The sequence below is a fragment of the Copadichromis virginalis genome, linkage group LG17 (assembly GCF_057382275.1).
Source record: "Copadichromis virginalis isolate Kocher_CV1m ecotype Utaka linkage group LG17, C_Virginalis_male_GT1.1, whole genome shotgun sequence".
Classification (NCBI taxonomy): domain Eukaryota; kingdom Metazoa; phylum Chordata; class Actinopteri; order Cichliformes; family Cichlidae; genus Copadichromis; species Copadichromis virginalis.
The window spans coordinates 22,748,117-22,768,648 of NC_140634.1; the positions used below are offsets into that span (position 1 = coordinate 22,748,117).

The window sequence follows — 20,532 nt, forward strand, 5'->3', positions numbered from 1 at the left end:
ATTCGGGTCTGGACTGGGACTCGGGCACGCTCCGCAGCGGGAGATGATGCCTCATTCATCTTTTTAACGAGTTTTGAAGTAGAGGAACTGCAAGATGCTGGTGACGCTGCTGACGCTGCTGCTGAGCTTCAGCGGGACTTTACTGGGACAACTGGAGGACTCTGAACTTGAAGATGATGTTGATTTGGCGGACTTTGGTTTAGACATTGTAAGATTGTTAAAGGAGACGTGTTTGAGCTTTTGGTTGTCAATATTTCGTCTTCTGATGATGTTTTTGTCTCCAGGCACCGCGCAGGGTCCCTCGCCAGGTGAAAACTATAATAACCAAGGTAAAACAGCTGTTTCAGTTACTGAGATATTGCGTGTTTATGCATTTTTTTAATGTATTATTTTGGAGGATTGGAGGGGGTGGGTGGGATGAAGAGCAGCCTCGTGTGGATTTAAATTATAATTTAAATTCTTTATTTCAAAATGATCAAATATGAGAAGAAATACTTTATCTTATCGTTCTGTCTTAAATCTGTTCATTTGTCACTTTACCTGAGAGTTGAGGATTTTGTAACAAACACTGTAATAGAATGCATGACCTACTTTTAGTTATTTAGAAGTTGATTTTGTCACTCTGAACCTCTGCACGTTGGGCGGAACGCATAGGACTGCCAAGCGCGCAGACGTGCCAAAGTATATGTCATGGCCTGGATCTTAGCTCACGAGCACGAATTCCTCTCAGTATTGAGTCAGTGTAAATTTGGAGTTCTAGCTTTCGTTGGGATGAAAACTGAAGTGATGAATAACTATCGGTGATCACAGCAGCTCTCCGTAAAATCTTGCCAAATTTAGCCAAAGCGCCACCGGTGCATGTTTTAGTGTTGTCGTTATTACTTCTTCTTCTTTCTTTTTCTTTCTTTTTTTTTACTTTTACTTTGTAGGAGACCAAACCTCACATCCAGGAACTCTCCATCAAGACCACGATCATCTCCCGCTACGCTTTCACCGCGGTGTACTGCTCCTTGCTCAACCGCTACCCCGCCGCTAGTGAGGGCGTCTTTCAGTTTCAAATCCCCGCTAATGCCTACATCTCCAACTTCACCATGTAAGAGCCACACAGGTCATCTTAATAGGATGGTGGACAGAATTATTAGTTAATGACTTAATAGACTGATAAAGGGAATAAAGCTGGTGATTTAGATTTTTAAATCTCGATTCTACACATCTTTAAATCTATATTTTCTCTTGAAGCCACATAACTCTCTCCCAGCTTATTGTGAGTGATTCTGCGTTCTGGGATTTTTTGGCGATTTTAAAAAGACATATTCTTTCTTTTATCCTTTTAATCATCTTGCTGTCTTTCACATTGTTCTTTTAGAATGACATTGATTGGTTCTATAGATAGCAAACATAGTTGGACTTGTGAAGGTCTAAATTTGGTGCTTAAGTCTCAGTTGGCAGAAGTTTCATGGGCTGTGAGATGTGGTTAAAATGTCTTGACACACTAGGCATTTGGCCTATATGAAGTCCACCTGTGGCTGAAATAAAGCATCCAGAATCAACCTGAGTTAAGGTTATCAGTCAAGACCAAATGTGGCAGAAGTGGAAGGCATTTGGAGCAAATATTCAGTGTTATCTGCACTCACGTCACTATTTTAATTACTGAATTGACATGGTGAATCAGATTCCAATAGATATCACTAATGATCACATGTATAACTGTTAGCAAGTAACAGAACTCAGTTAAAATTAGATTTTTATATGCATTCATTTATTTGTTTGACTGAAGCAGTTTTTGGATGTTGTGGAAGATATTTTATGTTTCCAAAAGGATTTCAGGGCTGGAAGGTTTTATGATCTTTCCATTTCTTTGCATATGTTGACAGGAAAGGGTGAGCTTTAATGCACACACACTCATAAATGCACACACACACACACACACAGATTAGCTCACTTATTTTCAGCACTGGACTCCGTAAACAGCTGAAAACATGATTTCTGCAAACAAATTCTGTCCTTTGTCCAAGAAAATCCTAGTTAAACTGTAACAATAGGTGCTCGTGAACGTGAGCACCACTAATTCTCAACCTTTGACCCCAACACACCAGGATCATTGGGGGGCGTGTCTACCAGAGCGAGGTCAAGCCGAAGGAGAAGAGGGTCAAACAGGAGAGAGGAAAATCTGGGACGAAGGAGCCAGGTGATGCAAGGTAAGAGAGGATGAACAGGTGTCTGTGCGCCAGTTTGAACTTAACTGTGTGGCCGCGTCCTCCGAATTACAGATTGATAGCATCCCATCTAAAAATCCTTCTACCCCTACAAGCACAAAGGGTGAACATGTGTTAGTGTGTGCGGGCACAAAGGCTGTAATGATCGTCTCTCCTCAGGCATAAATTGTGCCCCAAGAAGTGACACATGGGAGAAGTGACATCATACCATTTAGAACTGCCATGCAGAAAAGTGACATTTCATTAAATGTCATTCTGTGAGTCACAGACTCTACTGTAAATAGATTAAGCAGGCAAAGAAGGACGGGGCTGAAGGAAAAATGTGAGATTATTTGGAAGCAGTGAGTCCAATTTAGTGATATCACCACTTGGACTGTTTGCTTTGCTGCTCCACCTCTTTCAAAAAAATCATCCACCTTCATTAACTGCTGTAATGCTCCTTCCCTCATCTATCTAAAGCTGCTCAGTTATTATTTCAATACATAGGGGCATGGTCAAGAAAACTTAATCTTCCCATTCATTTGAGATGCATGGCAGTTAATGTGCAACATAAAAAAAAAAGGCTAAAAGCAAATATAACTGCAGGCAGTTTCAATAAAATTTAGACAATTAGACAATTTCTAAATACCAAGTACAAGAACTCCAAAAAATTGAAAATCTGCAAGATTTCAAAACCTCATAAACTTTAAATTAGCTCCATTTAGCAAATTCATTTCAGAGATTGCAAACTCCAAATATAATAAATCATTTAGCTTGTGCAAAGCTCCAAACATAAACCATAAACAAGTTATTTCCCCCAAAGCACACTACAGCTTTATCTCTTTTTTTTTCACATGCCATGTTTATTCTTGACTTTCTTCCAATATCATGTAATGTAATGTACTGTTTTTCATGATTACAGGAAACTTTGGTATTATAGCATTATACAGTGTTCTGTGAATGTTAAGGTTTAAGTTGTTGTTATTCTGGGTTTTTAGGTTAATGGTTGTGTATCTCTGATGAATTTCTCACTGTGGAAATTGGTTGGTTGAATTTATGGTCCCCACATTTGTTTCTGGCTACACAGAGAGGGATTGTGCAGAGTTAACTGACGTAGAGGATGCAGGGATGCACTTGCATGTCATTCTCCAAAAAGCTGACAGTGCATGGCTCAACAGCGATGGCTTTATTTGATGGTGACTAAGAAGGAAGTGGAACAACAGCATTCAGCACAAGCAGGAAGACATGTTAAAACAAATGTCAAAGATCAAAAAGCCCACACAAGAATATCTAGTCGAGAGTTTTCATTGGTTTTAACACTTTACAAAGAAGCTTGTTGTCTGGCATGAGTAATATCTGCCTTGCATCAGGAGCTAAGCTAAGGGACCAACAGCACAAACATAAACAAGACCAGCCCACGTTATTAGTTGTTCCATATAATTTTGATACTGCACCCACGCACTGCTCCACAGCTGCAGACCTGCAAACTCTGCATAGCATCTTCAGATCACTAACTGAGCCACCATGACCGGGAGTAGTATTTTTTATTACTATGTAATGGTGGAAGTAGAGGAAATGCACAAAAGCTGATATATTGTCATAGTTCAGGACCATTGACTGCTGATAGAGCACAATTGAATCACTAAACTGTGTGGCAATGGGGCAATTATCCATATTATACTGTAAAACTTAGATTCTATGCATCACAGTACTTTATTATTATTTTTTTTTACATTGAGCTGCTGTTGTAGATTACAGTAAGCAGACTGTAAAATAACTGTTTATTGCTGCACGTCTAGCTGTCATTACTGTGCTTTAATTTAACAGGTAAGTAACTGTAATTTTGCAGTTTATTCCACTTCATCCTCTTACTTTCTTTGACTGCCTCCTCTCCTCTCCAGTCCAGAGCCAGAAGTGGAGGTGTTCAGAATGGCGGCTAAAATACCTGGTCGAAACCGGGCGGTCTTCCTTCTGACATACGAGGAACTTCTACAGCGCCGGCTAGGACGCTACGAACACGTGACCAGCCTCCGGCCCATGCAGCTGGTCAGCCGCCTCAGCCTAGACGTCACCATCGTTGACCATTCCCCCATCACGGACCTGGAGGTGCTGCCGCTCCGGAACGGCAAGAGCAACGCCGCCGCCAACACTGCAACTGCTCCTAAGCCACCAAACATACCAGGTTCATAGATATTGAGTACTGTGCAAAATCTTTGGGAAGTTAAAAGTTAAGACTGTTATTTAAGTTCCAACAGCATATAGACAACACAAAACAAAAATCAAACTAATAAAGCTTAATGGCATAAAGAACTCTCGATAAATAGTAGAAAAAAATCAAGTAGGGCTGGTCTTTGTAGTCTTTGTAGTCCATAAAATGTGGAGAGGTCACCAGTTTAGATTTACTGTTATAAAATCTCCGGTTCTTGATCCCTGTTAAAGCATTTCCTGTCTTTGTGCTCCAGCCAAACCTGAGCTTCCCATCACCACTGTGATCAAAAACGAAAAGAACGTCTGCAAGATCACCTTCAGCCCCAACATCATCCAACAGGCAAAGATCACCACCAGTGGCATCCTGGGAGACTTCGTGATCCGCTATGATGTTCAAAGAGACATGGGGATCGGAGACATTCAGGTGAAAGAACATCTCAAATGTGCTTAATAAACACAGACAGGGCCAAAAGTTTTCATGAAAAAAACAACTCAGCGACAATAATTGTTATATACTACATGCATGCTTGCAGATTTCCCATCCAGCAACGTTTATCCACCCACCTGTTAGTCATTCTTTTCTCTGGCCTCCTGCCACCAGCCTCATGTCACTGCCAAACTCCTGTCTGTCTTCGGAGCAGAACTACAACTGCAACCGATCTCACTGGCTGCTGCACGTCTGTCTTTGTTTCTCAGGTTTTGAACGGCCATTTCGTCCACTACTTTGCCCCCAAAGACCTTCCTGCTGTGCCTAAGAACGTGGTGTTTGTGATCGACACCAGCGCCTCCATGTTGGGGACTAAGATAAGACAGGTATTGCAATATACCCGAAAGAAAACGATTGCATCAAACAGCAGAATACTAATGCATTTTTTCCTTAATTTATGGCAGCTGTAAAACTACCATTAAAATGAATCTGCAGCGTGTTCCGTGATTAATGTTAGGATAATCAACAACAGAAGGAAAATAAACTGTGCAGGAACAAAAATGTAATTCAATTTACTTTAAGGCTGTCAAATGTCTTTTGTACCAGTAGATGGGTTTCTGAGCAAACGATGCGACACTGACAAAGATCATGATGAAACTGAGATCTTGAGTTGGGAAATGGATGGTAAACGGAGTGGTACTTTATGGTACCTTTCTGCCTAATCTGAGCAAATTTCTTCCTTCCAAAATTAAAAAGGGGGAAAAAATGGTAGTATGGCTAGGGAAAGAAAAGGGGATGACAAAATCATGGGAGTGGTTCTTTCCATTTTGATTAGTCACTTCCTGTTGGTGTTTCTAAGGGTGCTGAATTTAGTAGGGATGGTAGAAACATGTCAAGCAACATCTAGTCAAGTACCAAGTCCTAATTTATTTTGCCTTATTTTCCACACTGCTGCCCATCAGTTTCTATGTATTTGTCAATAGCCACCATGACGTTATCCATGACAAGCGAGGGGCGGTATAAGAATTTCCCCTCTCGCCCATGCGTGCGGTCTACCCTGCAAGCTCGGGTCCTCTACCAGAGGCTGGGAGCTTGAGGGCCCTGCGCAGTATCTTGGCTGTTCCTCGGACTGCGCTCTTCTGGACAGAGATCTCCGATGTTACTCCTGGGATCTGCTGGAGCCACTCGCCTAGCTTGGGACTCACTGCACCTAGTGCTCCGATTACCACGGCGACCACTGTTACCTTCACCCTCCACATCTTCTGAAGCTCTTCTCTGAGCCCTTGGTGATTTCTCAGGTTTCTCGTGTTCCTCGTTCCTGATGTTGCTGTCATTCAGAACCGCTACAGCTATCACTACGGCCACCTTCTTCTGTTTGTCTACCACCACTATGTCTGGTTGGTTAGTCACCACCTTTTTGTCCATCTGTATCTGGCAGTCCCACAGGATCTATATGTACGTATGTAAAATTCAGCCCTATTTTCTACAGTGCTCCACCTTCAAGACCTCAATCACCCTTGCAGTGATTGACTGGACCACACAAAAAATAAAAACACAGCAAGCATATTTTGTGTGTGGGTTTTGGAGTTAAATAAATAAGTAAAGACTAGAGGTCCAGAGTGTGTAAGCAGGGAAAATTTTTTTCCAGTGTTAGTGTGTTTACAGCTTAGCACCTGCCTGTTTTCCAACTTGAATGTGCTTCGTTTGTTAACTGAAGGGTTCGCTCTTGAATTTTCCTGTTACCAGTGAGCAGGCTTTTCCTGCTACACATTGTGAGTTTGGATTTGGACAGCTTACATTTACACTAGGCTCATAAGCTTGGTGTATTTTCACATTAGAGTGTTACCCAAAAGTTCCACCCTGGAGCAGAGGTCCTGGACACGAACCCTTCTCCTAAAGGAATCTGAGGAAATCTACATTTTCTGACCACCTCTCTTCCTTTATGAGGCTCTTTCCCTGTTTTAAAGTTGAATTTTAAAAGCTGCACTGGATAGGAAATGTGACACCCCCACCTCCTCACGCCCACACTGGAATATCAATATCAGACCTTTTCCTCCATCTGCTGTAGCACGATAATCCCCTCAGCCAGAGCTGATCTTTGCAGCTGCCATGAAACAGAAAAGAGGAGAGAAAGTGAAAAACAGATTTTCACTGAGAGAGAAAAGTGGAAACTGTGAGGGAGGAAGGTCAGAGTCTATGGGGTAATGGAACTTTCTGGACAACAGTACCCTCGACCCTCTGATCCCTCTCCCCACCAACAGCAGCCCCAAGTGGGCTGCAGGAACAGAACAACGAGTGTGTTTTGATGTGGCTGCACAATAGAGGTTTTTCAGTGAAGGTCAATCTGTGGTTCTGACCCCTGCAGTATACACCCCATATAGACATCTAAGAAGCTCCTCAGCAGCAAATCATATATCTCTCATCTGCTCATTTTTGCAGATCTGAAGATGAGGATTCAACACGGAAAAGCAGGAAGTTTTGTCTCCAAATAACTCTTATTTCTTATTTCCCCTGTACTTAAATATGAAGAAGTAGCATGTTCTGTAAAGATCTGACAGAATATGGTATCAAGTTTTATGGTACATTTAAATTCAATGGTTCCACATCAACAGCAAGTATCTGAAGTTTATGTATTCATCAACTTTTATGCTCTGTCGGTCAAATTTTGAGTAGATAAGACAGAAAACATTACCACTGCGGGATAAAATGCTAATTACTTAGAAGAAAGAGCTCCAAACATTTGAGTTCAAGACCTAGCAAATAGCACTTTACACATGAACTACATGTCACCACTGGAAAATGTTCTGTCTGTAAATCCAGAAATGTCCAAAGCTATTGTATGTATACACGTGTAGTGTTTTTATCCGTAAAGAAACATACCACAGTGGAAACAATGACAGAATTTTATTTTGGCAATTAAAGCAAATAAAGAAATCAGGTAACAAACAAACCTTGTTTTCTTTCAAGGGATGATGAAAAGAAACGCTTCACAGTGATTGTTGGGATGGGGTTGGTGCTGATAGATGTTTTGAGTGTTTGCTTCCAACCCTTGCACTTTACAATACAATGAGCAGGAATGCAGGTTCAACTTAACCTAAGATAACCTAAAGCAAATACTGACACAGGCTCGAAAATAGCACAGAATTACTGTGAACATGACTGTTTCACCACGAGTTCCACCTGCAAATTCAATCTGAAATTCGTCACTGTAATAAGGATAAAAAAAATATTCAGTAGAAAAACACAGAAAAGATGTGGGTTTGAATATGTAACTCAATATTATGCTGGCTCACGATCAGAAAATATAAATTAAAAACTGAAGTTTTATTTAATTTTAAATCCATAAAAAGAGAATGCTGAAAGAAACTGATAATTACAAACATTAATACCTAAAGACAGGAAAAGCAAAAAGTTTCATTTAAACAGTCTGAGCGCTGCAGTAAATTATTTATTTTGAGGGTCTTTATTCTGCATGAATTCGTGAATCTTTGACAAAACAGAGACACTCAAACATCGAAGATGTTTACTGTCTTGTGATTTTTTATTTCCCATCTCCCAGACTAAAGATGCCCTCTTCACCATCCTGAGGGACCTGCGGCCCGGCGATAACTTTAACTTTATCAGCTTCTCCAATAAGATCAAAGTTTGGCAGCCAAATCGTCTCGTGCCAGTGACCCCCCTCAATATCAGGGACGCCAAGAAGTTTATTTACATGCTGGCGCCCACTGGAGGTGAGACGGTTCGTCTTTGTCTTGTCCTTTTGAAGACTTGAAGTAAAACTGCCTTTAATAACAGCAGTGACCTTCTTTGCTGATAAATAGATGTTGTTGTAGACTTAAAGTGGGAAAAGTGAGTGTTTAATAAGGACAGTAAACATATTAAAGTTTAGCTCAGTCACTGTGTTTCCATAACCTGAGATGTAAACCTAGTGATGTCCCTTCACTGTAGGCACCAACATCGATGGCGCCATCCGGACCGGCTCGTCTCTGCTTCGAGACTACCTCTTGGGCCCTGACAGCAGCCCGAACAGCGTCTCGCTCATTATTTTCCTGACAGACGGGCGGCCCACTGTCGGAGAGATCCAGTCCGTGGCGATCCTGGGGAACACTCGCTCAGCTGTGCAGGAAAAATTCTGCATCTTCACAATTGGGATTGGTAATGATGTGGACTACCGACTGCTGGAGCGTATGGCTCTGGAAAATTGCGGGATGATGAGACGCATCAATGAGGAGGCTGACGCAAGCGCCATGCTCAAAGGGTATGGCTTTGACATGACACCTTATAGGCTACAGTTGATATTTACGGGGCAATGAGCCCCATTTTGCTAATGAAGATGAGAGAATTTAAGGAAGCTTATTTTAATGTGTCTAAAATTCGCTTAAGATTATTTGACACTATGATCTAAAACCGCTGCAAAAGGACTCTGACATGGCTTAGTGTTAGGGGGTAAGTAACTGGTCGGAAACTGGTTTGAACATGTAGTCTGGATGAGATCTAAATTAGGTGTGAGGCTAGTCTGAAGTCTGTCTTGTTGTTAAATTGAAACTATACCACAATTAGCCTGGTCTTCTTTTAGTCTAAAATTGGTCCAAAAGGTTCAACATTAAATTTGGGGAGAAGGTCTAAACTCTGAAGGTCTGGTACTTGGCTTTAGTCTGGTTTTTACTTGACAGTCTGATGGCTGTCAGCCTTACACTGATCTAAAACTGGTCTAAAGGTCAACTAACACTGACTCGTTTTCAAACCAAGGAAACAAAGGAAAACTAATTTTTAACCAGTCTTTGCTGGAATTTAACTGACCTTAAACTGGTTTAAAAAGCAGGTCTGAAGCCTTTTTATGACTGTAATCCATCTATAAGATTAACTGTTGAGAATTAGTCTCTTTCTATCCAAGCTCCTTAGACAACCCTGACCTGAATGACATGGGCATTTTATCACAAAACAACACAAAAAATTCAAGACGAACATTGAGATGTATGATTAAGTAATTCTTACTTTCAATAAACGATTACTACCCAGTGCCCTTCACCTTCATAAATTTATAATCTCATTCTTATTAAGCAATTAGCTGTCCTTAATTCCTCCCTTCTCCCGCTCTGATATGCCCGTGCGTCTCTCATCGACCTATGAGGGAACCACGACCGCAAATGTGACGGTGCTGACAAAAGACGTCTTTAATCAACTCTCTCTCTGAGCTCTTTTTTTTCCTATCCTTGACGCATGGTCCTCTTCTCCCTCTCTCTTCCGCACTCAGACACACGAGGTGTTTGTTCAGTTGAGCAGGAATGTGTGTGTTTGTGTGTTGTGAAACCTGCGTCTGAGTATGTACGAGGGGTTAACAGACAGACTCCAAAGATAATAGCCCCTGATCTGCTTGAACAAACATATTCATCAGGAGGTGAGGAGGTTTGCTGTGACGTGACGACAATGACAGGCCGCAGGAACTCTGAAGTGGGGTGGCAACAGCTTAAGGGGTTAGACAAGGGAGTTTATGGCCGGAAGGTGGCTTATTTGAATAAACAAGATGAGGAAGTATACTATAAGACCCTTCTTTTTCTGACACTGATCACCTCTCTCGTGGTGACACTGAACAAGCAAATGCAGGTTTGGAAACTCTATGCACAATGTGTAAAATTATATAGTGAAAAACATGCTTGATAGAATTTTTAATGTTAGAACTGTGTTAATGTGTTAGTATTACTACTGGACTCTGCTGGGCAAGCAAAACCCAGCTTTACTGCTTATCAGATGTTCACCAATTAATAATCTATAATATTAAAACTTTTATACTTTATAACTTTTATATAATGTTAAAGTTGCCAAAAAGAACACTGCACATTTAGTTGTTTGTCCAACTAATGCCTGACTGAGCTAATTTGATTGATCTCCTTTCAGCTTTTCTTTCATTCAACTGAAACTCTTCATATATTTGTGTTTCTTTCTAGGTTCTATAATGAAATCGGAACTCCTCTGCTGTCTGACATAAGAATCAACTACACGGAGAACTCCGTCCAGTACGTCACTCAGAATCTTTTCACCAACTACTTCAATGGCTCTGAGATCGTCGTTGCCGGCAAGCTCACAAACGAAAGCGCAGAATCTCTCCACGTGCAGGTCACTGCCAGTAACAACGATAAGAGCATCATACTCGAGACAGACGTACCACTGCGAAACCGGCAGATAGATACAGAGAAGCATGTGAAGTTAGCCACTTCTGCAATGGCGACGGGCGTCAGAGCCCTGGGAACTGACGCGACACAGAAATTAGGAGTCGCTTTGGGTTCGGTAGCAGAAGACTTCGTGGAACGTGTGTGGGGTTTCCTAAGCATCAAAGAGGGGCTGCGTTCACGACTGCGCAGCCAAACCAGCAAGGACAGGGAAGGCCACACTCAGCAGGCCACCAACCTGTCCATGACCTATCACTTCCTCACTCCTCTCACTAACATTGCGGTGGAGAAGCCTGAAGTCCTGACTGATGGCACCATGGCCCCAGCGCCCACCATTACGCCAGGAGCCGGTGAGGCTACCTCACCTGCCAATGAGCTGCCAGGAGACACAGATGACAGAGAGCCACAGACACCTGACAGGGACCTCAACAGCCAGGCTTTATCGCAGAGCAACACAATCGGTAAGGTAGTGGCTTCCAGGTTTGGGGGTGCAGGGTGTCTGTAAAGTCTGCCTAATGAGTTCATGAGTATCTTCTTAGTTAAAAATTGTAAGCAAAATCTACTCAGGAGGAGCCGGAGGGCCATAACAAAATGATCAAGACATTGAACTAGCCCCCAAACTCTCCATACCTCAGATCTGATCAAGGATCAACCCCATCCACACAAACCCTACCCTACAACTCGCAACTCCAAAGACTGCAAATGTCCAAATGCCAAACACTACAGGACATCCCCCTGTGGAGCTTGAATCCTTGTCCCAACTCATGAAAGCTGTTTTATCAGTATGGGGAGTTACACAGTATTGGGCAGATGGTTTCATGTTGTGGCTATTTATGAAACAGAAAATGAAGCAAATAAGGTTACACTAGCAAACAAAAAGAAGATGAAATTTGAAAGGAATTAAAACCATTATCTCATGTAAGAACATGCAGACTGTCTCTTTTCTGTCAACCCGCATTACACTAACAGTTAATCCAAACATAGTTATCGTTAAGAATTGGCATTAAGCAGTTTCTCAGGTTTGTTACTAAGACTGAATTTTCTCTTCCTTCTAGGCAAAGTTGTGAGAAGACCAACAAAGAAATTCATCACCCTCTCCAAGACATCGGGTAACTCCAGAATTTCTGTGCTTTTCCCCTTCTTTTTTGGGGGCACTGGAAGCATATATGCAGTGATGACATGGCACCAACTTAAAAGACAGAAGAAGGGGAATGTATAGTAGACTCGCTCTACACTCTGTGTGGGCAGCCTGTAATTTGGATGTCGGCAGTGATTACACAGACAGCGAGAGGTTCACAGATTCCTCTGAACCTGACCTGAAGAGAGGAAAGAACGTACAGGGTCTAATTGAAATGCCAACACAGGCACTACGTGGCATTTTAAACCTTAAGTGCTGTGTGCTAATGGAGTCTGAAAGAGGATGTTTGTGGATGTGTTACAGTAAAGAGAGGGAAGTTCATCAGAAGCAGTTAGTGAGGGCTAATAGCCCTGTCATTAGTGTTGCTCTGTCATCTCACTGCTCCCCTCTTCATCTTGGTTGGTTCTCAGCAAACTGTCGGTGACTCCAGTTGAACAAATAAACTCTAACCTAGGAGTAATACACAGACAGACACACGGATGTAAACGCATGTAAGAAAATCATCCATCAGTTTGCTGTTTATTTTCACAGGTTTTCTTATCCCAGAGTCATTTAATGCTGATAGATACCATACTTTAATTTACAGCTTTATTATTTATTTTCATTTTACCAGCAGCAATAATTTAGCTTGTTTTGTTTTCACCTCATTACAAAATTTTCGTCCTTGAGACACTTGCTGCAGGAAGCACCCTAAAGGTAGTTTTGAGTACTTTGGTACGTCACTGTGTGCATGTCGACAGATGTTGTCAGCACAATATCACCAGAACTCTGCAACAAGCTGTCAAAAAGCCTTTACAAGTGTGCAGCTGAGATGGGTTCGGTAATAATACAGGATTTACGTTTGAGTCCTGATGGTCAAAACTTGCTGCAGCTGTAATATTAACACAACATGACTTATTTTCTCATTTGAGCCACAGTCCTACCCCCTTCTTATTTCATAGCTACCCATTGTTGCACAATAAAAAAAATTTTCTTAAAGCACCTCTTCAATTAAAAACCCATGAAAGGCTGATTGGTTACTGTCGTCATCCCCCTGGATGGCCGGTTGGTGTCGACACCCAAGTTTGTGAATGTGATAAGTGAAGAATACTGCAACACAGAATTTTTAAATTCATACAATAGGTGCATCTACTAAAAATCTCGGACGAGTTCAAATCTTAGTTACCTTGACCTCAAGGCCATTCCCCTCTGACCTTTTCACACAGACCTGCTGGTCACTGGATACCTTTTCTTCTTTTAGACCATTCCCTCACAGACAACAAACTATGTAACTTTTCTGTACATTTTATCAGTCTACCAGCATATCTCCAGTATCTAATTGTGTTGAAAATGCTAAATATTTTTTATTGCCCTAACAGATTTATGAACCAATAATTCTTGCATGAGTGAATTGCATTTAATTGTGTTTTTCCCCCGTTAAACCCTCTCACAGCGGATGGTGACCCCCATTTTGTTGTTGAGTTCCCCCTGAGTAAACTGACTGTGTGCTTTAACATCAATGGCGAGCCTGGACACATCCTTGGCCTGGTCTCCGACCACAAATACTCTGGTAAGACTTGTGACTAAACCCTATACACCATGTTCCAAATTATTATGCAAATGATATTTTTCTCAGTTTTTCCTAAATAGTCGATTCAAATGACAGTCGGCATAATTTTCGAGTCATCAACCATTAGAGTATAATTCAAATGTTACTCAACAAAACTGCCAATGAAAACAGTGTTTTTCAAAAATATAAAACTTAAAATGCACAGTTCCAAATTATTATGCACACAAAGTTTCAAAACATTTTATAGGTTGTAGAGAACTGAAAATGGTAATTTGTTGAATTTGCAGCATTAGTGGATCAATTTCACTGAAATCAAAAGGTATTTCAATCAAAAACTTCTTAACAGGTCAAATTACATATTAACATAGGACCCTTTATTTGATAGCAGTTTTACAATTCTTGTATCCATGGAACTTGTGAGTTTTTGGAAAGTTTCTACTTGAATGTCTTTGCAGGATGTCAGAATATCCTCCCAGAGCTGATGTATGGATGTGAACTGCCTCCCATCCTCGTATTTTTTTGTTTGAGGATGCTCCAAAGGTTCTCAATAGGATTGAGGTCAGGGAAGAATGGGGGCCACACCATGAGTTCCTCTCCTTTTATGCGATAGCAGCCAATGATGCAGAGGTATTCCTTGTAGCATGAGATGGTGCATTGTCTTGCATGAAGATGGTTGTGTTGCAGAAGGCACAGTTCTTCTCTTTCTACCATGGAAGAAAGTGGTCAGTCAGAAACTCCACATACTTTGTAGAGCTCATTTTCACACCTTCAGGGAGCCTAAAGGGGTCGACCAGCTCTCTCCCTGTGATTCAGGCTCAAAACATGACTCCACCACCTCCTTGCTGACGACACAGCCTTGTTGGGACATGGCGGCCGTCCACCAACCATCGACCACTGCATCCATCTGGACCATCCAGGGTTGCACTGCACTCATCAGTGAACAAGACTGTTTGAAAATTAGCCTTCATGTAGTTCTGGGCCCACTGCAGTCGTTTCTGCTTGTGAGCACTGGTTAGGGGTGGCTGAATAGAAGGTTTATGCACAACTACAAGTCTCTGGAGGATCCTACACCTTGATGTTCGCAGTGCTCCAGAGGCACCAGCAGCTTCAAATATATGTTTGCTGCTTTGTAATGGCCTTTTAGCAGCTGCTCTCTTAATAGAGGTGCATTTGTCTGGCAGAAACCTTCTTCATTGTGCCTTTATCTGCAAAAGCCCGTGTGTGCTCTGACTCAGCTACAAATCTCTTAACATTATGGTGATCATGCTTAAGTTTTCGTGAAATATCTAAGGTTTTCATTACGTGTCCAAGGCATTTAACTATTTCACGCTTTTCAACGACAGAAGGTCATTTTTCTTTCTATATTGCTTGAAAATGCTGGTCTGCTTAATAATGTGGAACATCCTTCTTTAGCAGTTTTTCCTTTAATTGGGCTCACCTGGCAAACTAATGATCATAGATGTCCGAGATTGATTTCCGTGATACAAAGAGTCCTGAGACACAATTCCATCCATGGGTTTAATTGAAAAACTACTTATTTAATCTTTATGATACTTAAACATAAATTGCATAATAATTTGGAATGTGGTGTAAAGGCACCAAAAATCATTTATGCCTTTAATAAAACATGTTCTGTGTTCTCAGGTGTGACGGTCAACGGTAAGCTCATCGGCGCCCCGGCACCACCGGGCAGTCACAAGCAGCAGCGTACTTACTTCAGCACTATCACCATTGTGGTGGATAAACCCCAGCGCGCCTACATCGAAGTGACACCTAAGAAGGTTATTCTGGATGGACGGGACCGCATTGTTCTGCCCTGCCACTCTACTGTGTCTGTGGACAGTGGAGCGCTGTCTGTGGCCATTGTGGGAAATTCGAATGTGACCGTGACGGTCGGTGGGAACATCAGCTTCGTAATCCTGCTGCATCAGTACAAAAACCCGGCGCCCTACCAGAGAGACCATCTGGGGTTCTACATTGGAAACAACAAGGGGCTGTCGCACAACTGCCACGGTCTGCTAGGTGAGTGTTGAAGGAGTATTCATCTGTAAAATCCTGTTGCTCTGAGAACTCTAATCAATAAATACTAAAGCACTGTTCTCAACCTCTGGAGGCTGGAGCACTGACTTAAGTGAATATATGAATATTTGGTTAAGTAACTATATATGAAATGATTATTTATTATTCACAAAATCCATGCATTTTTACATTCATCAGTCAGGAACAACTTTATAAAGTCGCTGTCTAAAATGGAGTAGGTTCTCTTGGGTTGCAAAATACAACTCCAATCTGTTGGAGCATGGACAGGGGATCTCCATCGGTGTCACTGAGGTCCACCACCGGCTTGTTGTCAGTTTGGATGTTAGAGTTAGTGGGGTGCGGCCTCTGGACAACAGGCGTGTGTTTGACCAAACTCTGGGGATGTGGAGGATTTAGAGACTGAATCGATGCCTTGGGCTCTTGGCCACGTTCTGAGTCATTCTTAGGCGTTTTTGTATTAGGGCTACTGTCCAGGGTGTGCTTGGTGCGTAGTACATGTCAAAGCCTTATATGAATGCTGAGACCCAAGGCTTCCCAGGAGAACACTGGATTATAATGGACAAGGGGTCACCAAAATCAAGAGGAATTATCCTTTGAGCATAGTCAGGTAAAGCCAGAAATGTTCTCACTAAAACTGGAAGTGATTTTGCATTAAGAAGCTACACACTTGGAAGCTACTTGCCAGGTTAGATCACCGCACTTGCGCCACTATACAAAGTTGCAAGTAAAAAAGGTCACATTTTGAGAAAAGGATAAAAGTATGTCTAATTTAAGTATTTAATTACAAACTAAGCTTTAGATAGCTACACTTTAATCTGGGCTAATCTGGCAGAGTGATTCAGAGATTTGAAAAAACCTGGCTTTATCTGAGTTATATGGAGCTACATTGTTGCAAATTGTGAATAAATGCAGATTTGTCAGAGAATATATTGTAATAAGATCCATTATCAGCAGGAAATTAACTGACTGGCCTAAAAAAGGCTTAAAATAACCCCCCCTTTTTCTTTTTTTAAATTTCCTTTCAGGTCAGTTCCTGTATGAGGAAGTAGGATTGGCAGAGCTTCCTGCACAGGGAGATACAAAGCCCTCACTGGTCCTGAAGGTGAAGAACCGCTCAGTGCCCGTTGTTCAGAAAAGTAGGAGGATCTACAGCGGCACACAGAGTGTGGACTGCTGGTTCGCCAGGAATAACGCAGCCAAGCTGATAGACGGAGAGTACAAAGACTATTTGATGTCACACATGTTTGACACAGGAGACTGGCCACATGGGACAAACCGGGTGTGAGATGAGCACAAAGAACTATAGCTTCAGCATTTAATTACCTGACTAAACTCCTTTTAAAGATAATTATCACATCCAAAAAGACCTAAAAGCCTCCACACATTACGTTTTTTTCCTACTTTCAGGTCCCTTCTGAATATATTTTTATTATTTCTGATGAAAGTTAAAGGTTTTATTATACAATTTCTTATTTTTTACATTAATTATATAATAAAAAATGTAACTAAAATAATGAAAACTAGAAAAAGTTTAACGCTGCTTTCTGATATCACCTTTTGCACACATGTAAACTTAAAGCTGTAAATCACACCTGTTTACCACTGAGAACAACCCCACCAACTAACCCTTTGTCCTACTGCTGATGAATACATGTAAACCTAACACACCCTTACATACAGCACCTTGTCATCAGGTGGAGGTCACAGGGCTGCAGGCCACACCCACACAGGTGTGCTCTGGCCAGGTCTCACTCAGGTTGTCTGTCATCGTGCTGCAGCGCCCGGGCTGCCACAGGAATTCAACACCGAACACGAGTTCATGTGTCAATCATCTTTAATGATAACACAGAGTAAATACATTCGTAAGAAGCGCTGAGGCAGCTCACGGCCTGTGCATGACAACTCAGATCATGCTGTACCATGCCATCCACAGGATTATAACTTTGTTTATTAAGAAAAAAAAAGAGAAAGAAATACAAAATACAATATTACAGACAGTACATATCAAACTGTAGACCTTTGAAATTATAGATGTAAACCATGTAGGCAGGAATACTTTGAGGATAAAGTAACACACATCCATCATTTGACCCGTTTACCACCTTTATCTGGCGAAGACTCAAAACTCACACCTTTTCACTAAGCTTCCTATTCAATGCATTTACCACAGATTGGACCACTATATAGATTTACAGTTTTCATAACTGAATAAATAAAATTTTGCAAAAGTTTAACACACAGCTGCTGCATCACCACACTGTAGTGTAACATAAAGGCCTCCTATAGGAGACAAAAAAAAGTCGGAAGTGTTACAAAATGTTCTATTGTTATTGTTAAAAAAGTGCCTAAAAACTACCTGATAATTCAATTTTAAGCTTGACTGATGCTTCTGCATTAAATCTACGACATAGACATTTATCCTACTCCATGTAATTCTCCGGAAGTGCAACTACTCGATTGAGCAGCTTGTTAGTAATATGACATATTGGAGCAAACATAATGCTCGTGTGAAATATGAAATATAAGTTGTTATTCTATCTGGCTTGCTCACAATGCTAAACCACCACCAATGCACCACATACGTTTTTTTTTTATTTCCATAGCTTTAATAATTGCTGCATAGTACCGTCTGTCTTCTTTGCAAATGTTTGAAGTAAATCAACCCCCCCCCCCAAAAAAAACAGACTGTTTATAAAAGATGGGTGTAGCCTTCAGGTGTGAAAAGTGAAGCCAATGCAGAAGCACTTTGAGCCTGCATTCTTTCTAATGGCCAGCAGGAGGCAACTGTTTAAGTAGTCAAAAGGAGCCATGTTGTATAGAAGTCTGAGGAAAAATGACCAGACTTCTTCAGCCTGACAGACACTGGCTTAGTACCTGGAGCCTGGCTCGCAGTCACCAGTTGTCAGGGAAAAATAAGTACTCCTAGATCAGGTACTAATAGTTGCTGGAAGGCTGCTGGCTACGGAAGTATGATTCCTCGATTGGTTGACGAGCAGCTGCTTGCCGTCACTGAAAAGCTCCTTGTGATGGCTTTGATTACTAGCAGATTGCTGTGGTTGCCTAAAGTTTGTGTGTAAGATGTCAACTCGTTTGTAAAGAGTTGTGAAAGTAAACCGGAAACACAGAACATTTACCTTCAAATTAAAAATTAATCTTTTTCAAACATGTTGGATTCAGTCAAATTTACTGTAAAAGGCTGTGCTTAGCAAGTGTTTGTAGACAAAACAGTGTCTTCCATGCAAACTAAAGGCGACTGCAGCAATCTCTTATCAAACAGACTTCCGCAACTTCCGGTAACCACTCACCAAAGTGTCAGGGAGTGCGCATTCACCAGCCTGTGTGACTTACTTGACCTGTGAACTCTGTAAAGATATTTCTAATGGGTCTCAATTGCTAGTTTAAAGCATGCTTCACTAGAGCATGGTATTCATTCTCTTTATATATAAAGACAAAGAGGGGGAAGTGTAAGTGTATGTATACTTTTACTAAATCACGTGTGTAGCCTTTAATGTAGTAAAAGATAATCTGAAGAGTATTCATCCAAATCAGGTCAAAACCAGTTTCAAAATGGCCAAACATGAGGCTTTAAAACATCTGTCTTTTATGTAGTTTAGGATTAGGATGCAACAGCTAGCTCTGATGTTAAATCGCTAGTTCACAGTGGTATACTTTTATTTAATGTTCATTTTTTTAAACGATGGCCTCATTTAGAGTAAAACAGACATCTTTTATATACAGTCTATGGAAGGAAAGCAACACAATGACGGCTGCTGTTTCGGTGGTGCAATGTCAGAGCAAGGTCATCCATAGATTAAACGCAGGAGTATAAATCAAGCTTAAGATGTGTTGGTGGTGTATTTCATCAGCCACATTATCCACGTGTTGAAAGTGCAGCAGCCAAAGGACTGATGTGTGCGGTTCAACAGAAAAACAAAAACAAAAATCCCACTGATCGCCCTTTTACCTTAAAGTAAACAGCCGGAGGGAGAACGTGCAGGAATGACTATAATTACACCTCAAATAAAAAGGTGGATTCAAAGTGATTATATTTGAGTATAACCTTAGAGAGCACTTTTATATATATAGTGTATACTTTCTTTCTCCTTTTGGAATATGACACTCGATAAATGACTCTCTTTAGAGAAACAACATTTCCAAAAGTCCCTGGAGTTGAGAGAAGACAGATTAATTTTAGTCTTTGTCATTACCACCCGTAGATTTTGCCCTGTGGGCACCGCGCTCCTTAATGATCTCTCCCCACACACGTGGCGTGTTCAGCTGTGGTTTCTCTGATGTTCTCTTGCAGTAAACGGAGGCAGCAAGGTGAGAGGATAAAGACTTTCTAATTCCCAAAACGCTACGTGATGCACAGTGCATGCATATACTGAGTCGACCTCCAGTTCTAAGTGTTCTAACCTTCGATGCGGAAGAAGGCAGCTAAAGGTATTCACATTCACAGGTTATACGACCTTAAATTGTGCCTTTGCTTGCAAAGAAGCTGATATTAAGACTGACGACAGTCTGTGAAGACGTGGATGGAAGTTTGTTTTTCTTATTTATGCTGTTATGTGTTGTGTGTGGGGACAGTCGATAATCGAGGACACGTCACCTGGGTTTACACTGCCACCCAGCTTGGTCTCAGTGGTCCACCTGAGTACTGCACATAGGGGACCGGTTCAACCTCAGCCGGCTCCTCCTCCCCCTCTGAAGCCTCTTCGGTGTCTGTCTCAGCCGACAGCAGGACCTGAGAGAGGGGGATTTTGTTAGCCACCAGAGCTTACAGTAGAGCAGCACTAACTATAAGCTAA

At 41.5% G+C, this 20,532-nt stretch overlaps 2 protein-coding genes across 3 annotated transcripts in view; one reads left to right on the forward strand and one right to left on the reverse strand.

The window, feature by feature from the left end:
• itih5 (inter-alpha-trypsin inhibitor heavy chain 5) lies at nt 1–17,942 on the forward strand. Its single transcript, XM_085435808.1, has 14 exons — nt 1–208; nt 285–329; nt 930–1,093; nt 2,097–2,198; nt 4,097–4,377; nt 4,658–4,827; nt 5,100–5,216; nt 8,390–8,561; nt 8,779–9,088; nt 10,776–11,458; nt 12,053–12,106; nt 13,568–13,684; nt 15,329–15,706; nt 16,750–17,942. Exons 1-14 carry the CDS (start codon nt 95–97, stop codon nt 17,007–17,009), a joined length of 2,967 nt encoding a protein of 988 aa, XP_085291934.1. The 5' UTR covers nt 1–94; the 3' UTR covers nt 17,010–17,942.
• Nucleotides 17,494–20,532, reverse strand: part of tmem110l (transmembrane protein 110, like) — a 14,731-nt gene continuing 11,692 nt past the window's right edge. Inside the window, exons 8-9 of one of the 2 annotated variants that reach the window (XM_085435810.1) lie at nt 20,334–20,468; nt 17,494–17,556 (exon numbers count right to left, since the gene is read on the reverse strand). In XM_085435810.1, coding sequence (XP_085291936.1) covers nt 20,340–20,468 — 129 coding nt within the window. In that variant the 3' untranslated portion in view covers nt 17,494–17,556; nt 20,334–20,339. Of the gene's footprint in view, nt 17,557–18,891; nt 20,469–20,532 lie in introns of those variants that run through there. The other variant, XM_085435809.1, reaches the window with a different exon arrangement.

Coding starts and splice junctions, on each gene's coding strand:
- itih5 (XM_085435808.1), top strand. CDS start 95: ATGCTGGTGACGCTGCTGACGCTGCTGCTGAGCTTCAGCGGGACTTTA. Junction 8,562..8,778: donor CATGCTGGCGCCCACTGGAG/GTGAGACGGTTC, acceptor CCTTCACTGTAG/GCACCAACATCGATGGCGCC. Junction 11,459..12,052: donor ATCGCAGAGCAACACAATCG/GTAAGGTAGTGG, acceptor TCTTCCTTCTAG/GCAAAGTTGTGAGAAGACCA.